This window comes from Schistocerca cancellata, chromosome 2 (genome assembly GCF_023864275.1).
Source record: "Schistocerca cancellata isolate TAMUIC-IGC-003103 chromosome 2, iqSchCanc2.1, whole genome shotgun sequence".
Taxonomy (NCBI): Eukaryota; Metazoa; Arthropoda; class Insecta; order Orthoptera; family Acrididae; genus Schistocerca; species Schistocerca cancellata.
Window position 1 is genome coordinate 778,634,441 of NC_064627.1, and position 6,000 is coordinate 778,640,440.

General features: G+C 45.5%; 1 protein-coding gene across 1 annotated transcript in view; it reads right to left on the minus strand.

Annotated features, from left to right (window-relative positions):
* Window positions 1–5,402, minus strand: part of LOC126158603 (uncharacterized) — a 180,372-nt gene extending 174,970 nt beyond the window's left edge. The window contains 2 exon segments of the mRNA XM_049916455.1: window positions 4,080–4,199; window positions 5,381–5,402. Of these exon segments, the coding sequence (XP_049772412.1) occupies window positions 4,080–4,199; window positions 5,381–5,402 (142 nt within the window).
* Between the last annotated feature and the right edge of the window lie 598 nt (window positions 5,403–6,000).

Sequence of the window (6,000 nt, forward strand, 5' to 3'; positions counted from 1 at the left end):
TGTCCTTCGGTTAGTTAGGTTTAAGTAGTTCTAAGTTCTAGGGGACTGATGATCTCAGAAGTTAAGTCCCATACTGCTCAGAGCCATTCGAACCATTTGAAACAGGTGATAGTGGGTCTACAAATGATTATACTGAGACAGGGAACCAACGGTCGGTAATGCATATTTATTGCGTTATCGACAGACAGCGTACATCGCATAACAACAACGTAGCTCATAGTAATTGTTCAAAGTGACGTCCGCCAGTCTCATTGCATGCATGGCAACGTCACATGCAGTTCTGCCGCATTTTCACTATGATTCCTGGTTTCTGTTGCTCCGAGAGACAGGCCGATTGAATTCTTGTAAGCAGGTCTTCATCCGTATCTACGGGGGTTTCATACACCAACGTCTTGACTTAACGCCAGAGGAGAAAGTCCAGAAGTGTGAGGTCAGCAATTGTACTGGCCAGAGGACTGTACCTCCCCTTCAAATGCAACGGTGAGGGTCGCTTTGAACAATTACTATGAGCGATGTTGTTATGTGGTATACGCTGCGTATGTCCATAGCACAATAAATATACATTTCCGACCACTGGTTCCCTATATCGGTATAATCGGTTGTGGACCCACTATCACCTGTTCCAATTTGATCCAAAAGGTTTGAGATGCCCTGTATAGGGGGCGATGCGGGTATATAAGCACCGACATAACGGATAAGTGTGGTATTCGTGTCTTTCTGACGTGCCTGCGGTAAACGTGGAAACGTCAACTATGGCGATGTTAGTAACAAATGCGTCCAAACAAGACCGACGTGCTTTTATTCCTTTCTTGGTTGCCTGAGGACAAATATCGACAGACATCCATGGGAGAATGAAGAATGGGGCATTATGTCTATCAAAAACCACCAATGTGGAATAGTGCGCCAAGTTCCGTGCTGGTCGTGGTTCGGCACAAGACAGTGATTAATCTGGGAGGCCAGCCTCATCCATTACAGACAAGTGGCAGACTCTCTAGCACCCGCCCTGTAGTCCATGCGATTATCGCGACAACTTCGGTCCCTCAAACGTGGCCTTGAGAGGGTCCATGATTCCCGTCGGAAGAAGATTAGCAGCAGGCAGTAATGAGCGTCTTCAAGCAGCAGGGCACATTGTTTTGCCAAACGGCTATCTTCAACATGGTGCGTCGATGGGATGATTGCCTCAATACTTAGGACGACTTTGCCTGACTAGTATACCGATTCATGACTCTACGACCTTCGAACGGAAACTTTCTGATCGCCCCTAAGAAATATGTAATGGAAGAGTACCACAATTTTCGAAAAAAGTCCAAAATATAAAGTACTGGTTCAAATATTCTTATACCGTAAATAAGCGATCATTTTTAGTTTTTCTCTTTCTGTTAAAAGAGCTGCCAAGAAGTGTGAATTTCTTTCAATTAATTTAGTTCGGAAAGTTCTGTTTTTGAAAGGACTGGAAAAGTCTGTAATGTCTCAGTAGAGCTCTCATTCTGACAGAAGTTAAAAATTTCCCACAAGTGCTGCACTTTTTTGTCTTAGATTTTACGTCACCTGATAAAGAAAGAGGACTCTCTTATCTAAATCTTAAAAGTCAAGTATTCAGCCTTTGAGTTAAAGGTTCAGGAGAAGAACATTAAAGGCTTTGAAGCCAGACCGACAGGATGGAATATTGGAGAGCACAAGGAAGGGCTGTGTGGGTGGCAGTATGCCCTAAAAAAAAAAAGTAATAAATAAATAAATAACAAAATTAAAAAAAGTAGGTTAAGTACTAGACTATGGAACAAAAGCTCGGATCTCGGTCAGTCCGACGATTTTTATCGCTCACTAATCAATTATTTCGTTTCATACAGTATTTGTCAATGCGAGATATGCTGAGTTGCACTTTGGTTCGAAATCCACGTTACGTTGTAGATCCCCTTGTTTCTGACTGGCTACGTCAGTTCAAACGACGGAGAAAGTTAATCGCATACTATCTCTAATAGAATAATGTCTAGTTAAACACCTTAGTATTCAAACCAATCGTCGAGTTCATGGCAGCTTTACCTTTTTAACCATATGCGCTGTTATTGAGAACGAAGACCGGATTGATGCAGTTCTCTGGTCCTTTGCCAGTCTCTCCATCTATGTGTTAGCTACTGCAACGAACATCCACCTGAACCCATTAACTGTAATGTAGCCAACTTAATCTCGCTCTACTACTTTTGCACTCCACACATCTGTACATTACAAAATCACCATTTATTGATGCTCGATTCAATGACATCTCATTATTCGACCTACCGCTCTAATGTTCAGTACTCTTCCGTAGCACAACATTTATAAATTTTATTCTATTCTCTTTTTTTTCTCGAGAACTACTTACCGCCCACGCTTCATTTCCGTACCAGGCTACATTCAAACACAAATACACTACCTGATGGGAAATATCTGGACAGCTGTCAGTGGACAGTTATTTGAGATGTGTCCACCCTTCGTCATTATGATGGCTTGAAGTCTGCTGGGGACAACTTTAGTGAGGTATCCGAATGTCTGCGGAGGAATTGCAACGCATTTTTGTTCAAGGAACCAGAGAAGGTAGTGATATGGAGCTCTGGGGCCTGGGGTGAAGTTTACGTCCTAACTCATCCCAAGCGTGTTCCGTTGGGATCAGGTCGGGACTCGGGGCAGACCAGTCTGTTTCAGGAATGTTAATGCACACAGATGCTGCTTTATGACACGGTGCAATGTCATGCTGATAGAAAAATCGTCTATGAACAGTTCCTCTACTGTGCACAGTATACAGTACTCTAAAACTGTGTTCATATCCTTCCTGAATTTGGTGTTTTCTTAAGCGTGATGAGGGGACCCCACCCTAGACATGAAAAACACCCCCATTCCGTAATACCACCTCCTCTGTACATGACTGTTAACGCTACACATGATGGCAGGTGAATTTGCCAAACCCAACGCTATCCTTTCGATTGTCAAAGGGTGTAGTGCAATTCATCATTCGGTATCACTCTTTTCCAGCCATCCACTGTCAAGTGGCGTCTCCCTTCACACCAGCTAAAGCGTCGCTTAGCATTAACTACCGCAATGTGTCCGTTATGAGGACTTTCTGTGCCCCATTTCATGCGAATTTTTACAAGCATCCTTCACAATGCTCGACGGACTCTGTCCATCATTACATGGTGTCTGTATTGTTCCATAGCTTTTCCACTTCAGTCACATCACCAACTGTAGAGCTGGGCAGCATTAGAAGGGCTAAAATACCCTGACGGATATTTTTTATCAGGCGACACCCAATGATTAGTTCATATTCGAAGTCACTGAGGTCTCCTTGACAGACCCATTCAGCTTTTACTGCTTGTCTAGTTACAATCCCATCTCCTTTCAAGCTGGCGGGTCCGCCTCGCGTGACATCTTGTGGTCATCTGTGCATTACGAAGGGGTATTTGGATACTTTTCATCAGACAGTGTATTGTGATTGTAAGACTTCGTATGCCTGATGATGATCTGTGACACTCGAAACTGGTAACAATAACAAAGATTTTTCGTAGCAACTGATAATCATGTGCTGGGGCCTTTGTCCTACTGCAACACAGGGTCAGCCTTGTTACTATGAAATTGGTGATGTTAGTGTCAGAGGGTGACCAGATGCCCTTCCTGTTGCCACCCCTTACCCCCACCTCCCCCCCCCCAGGATGGAATTAGTGTACCGCAACTGTCTGTGTCTAGTGTGAGCCAAGAAACAATGCGAACGTTTTTCAAATGTCTACGAATCATGTAACTGAGGCGGGGCGCGAGGACCAGCCCAGTATTCACTTAGTGGGACGTGGAAAACCACCTAAAAACCACATCCAGGCTGGCCAGCACACCGGCCCTCGTTGTTAATCCGCCGAGTGGATTCGTTCCGGGACCGGCGCGCCTACCTGAGTTCAGGAAGCAGCGCATTAGCGCTCTCGGCTAACCTGGCGGGTTTTTCGTAGCAGCTGATAGTGGTGCAATATAGTTTTCCATAATTATTCATAAGCAATACGGTGCCAGCTATTGAAATTATTCAAATACGTGGCAAGTAAGTGCAGTAAATAAACGAGACTCACCTGACGACGAGGACGACGAGCTGGAGGAGGCGATGGAGCTGACGGAAAGCGGCCGCGTCACGTCGAGGCAAGTGGACAGCCTCTTGGCGGAGGGGGTGACGGGTGCGTGGGTGGAGGTGGGGGCGGTGGCGGCAGCCGGCGGGGGCGGCGCTGCGGGCGGCGGCTCTGCGGGGGCGGAGGGCGTGGGCGCCGCCCGCCCGATCAGGGAGTCGTACATCCCCAGCAGCGTCGGCACCAGGTCCGTCGACGTGCCTGCAACAGCGACAGCGGACTCCAGTCACACACCTGGTGTTGTCTCGAGAGCTGGTCGGCGTGGGGCAAGACACGTAAAAGTCGGTTCAAACTGGACGTAGCGGATCGGAACGTCAACACAGTCTACAATGCATTTCAAATGGCGGCATTCACGCAGGCCGTCAACGGATCGTCATCTTCTCTCGAGAAGATAGTTTCGGCTGGATGGAGATCGGCGTTATCTGATAACATTGAAAGTTAACGTATCCCCGCCGCATTCAGTCATGTTATAGTAGTGGTGTTTGTGCTTTTATGTCTCTTTTAATCATTATTTTATTACTTGCTTCGATTTCGTGATACGAGAGAAATCCCAAAAGTAAGGTCTCCTATTTTTTTATAAGTACATAGACCTGTTTATTTTTACAATGGTTTACATCAGTTTACATCTTGAACATTTAGCAATTTTTCGACATAATCACCATTTCTGTCGATGCATTTCTGTAGACGCTGTGGCAGTTTTTGTACGCCCATGTCATACCAGGTCGCCGCCATGCTGTTCAGAAAGTTATGAAACTCTTCTTCACCTCGTCGTCGGAGCCGAATCACTGGTACCACAATTAACGCTGAAAGGTACTGTGAGACTCTGAAAAAACTCAAATTGGCAAGTCAGAACTGGAGAAGAGGAATGTTGAGCAAGGGCGTACACATTCTACATGACAACGGTCGCCCATACATCGCTCGGCACACCGTTTCTCTCCTGCAACAGTTTCAGTGGAACTTAATCACCCACCCACCCTATAGTCCTGACTTGTCGCCCAGGTTCCTAGGTTAGTAGAACATTTGGCCGGAGAGCGATTCAGCTCCGACGACGAGGTGAAAGACTTTCTGAACAGCATGGCGGCGAGCTGGTATGATATGGGCATACAATAACTGTCACAGCGTCTACAAATATGCTTCGACAGAAATGGTGATTATGTCGCAAAATAGCTAAATGTTCAAGCTGTAAACTGATGTAAGCCATTATAGAATATATACAGGTCTATGTACCTATAAAAAAAAATAGACCTTACTTTTGGGATTACCCTCGTACATCGCGAATGAGGACTAGCATATTTTTCGTATAAGTGTTCTTCCGCAAAAAAAGACAAAATACCTGAAGGTGAAATTTGCAAAATGTAGGCAAAAACAGCATAAGAAAGTAATGAGAAGTAGCAGAAATGAGAACAGCAGGAAACGTAACATCAGGAGTGACGGTCACGTAGTAGATGAAGTTAAGGAGTTCTACTACCTAGGCAGAAAAATAACCAGTAACGGACGGAGGAAGGATGACAACAAAAGCAGACTAACCCTGGCAAGAAGGGCATTCCTGGCTGGGAGTATCAAACATAGGCCTTAATTTGAGGAATGCCGGCCGCTGTGGCCGAGTGGTTCTAGGCGCTTCAGTTTGGAACCGCGCAGCTGCTGCGGTCGCACGTTCGAATCCTGTCTCGGGCATGAATGTGTATGATGTCCTTAGGTTAGGTTTAAGTAGTTCGAAGTCTAGGGGACTGATGACCTCAGATGTTAAGCCCCATAGTGCTTAGAACCATTTTTTGAATCTGACGAACAAATTTCTGAGAATATACGTTTGGTGCTAAGCTTTGTATGGCAGTGAAACACAGACTGTGGGAAAACCGAACCGAAGAGAATC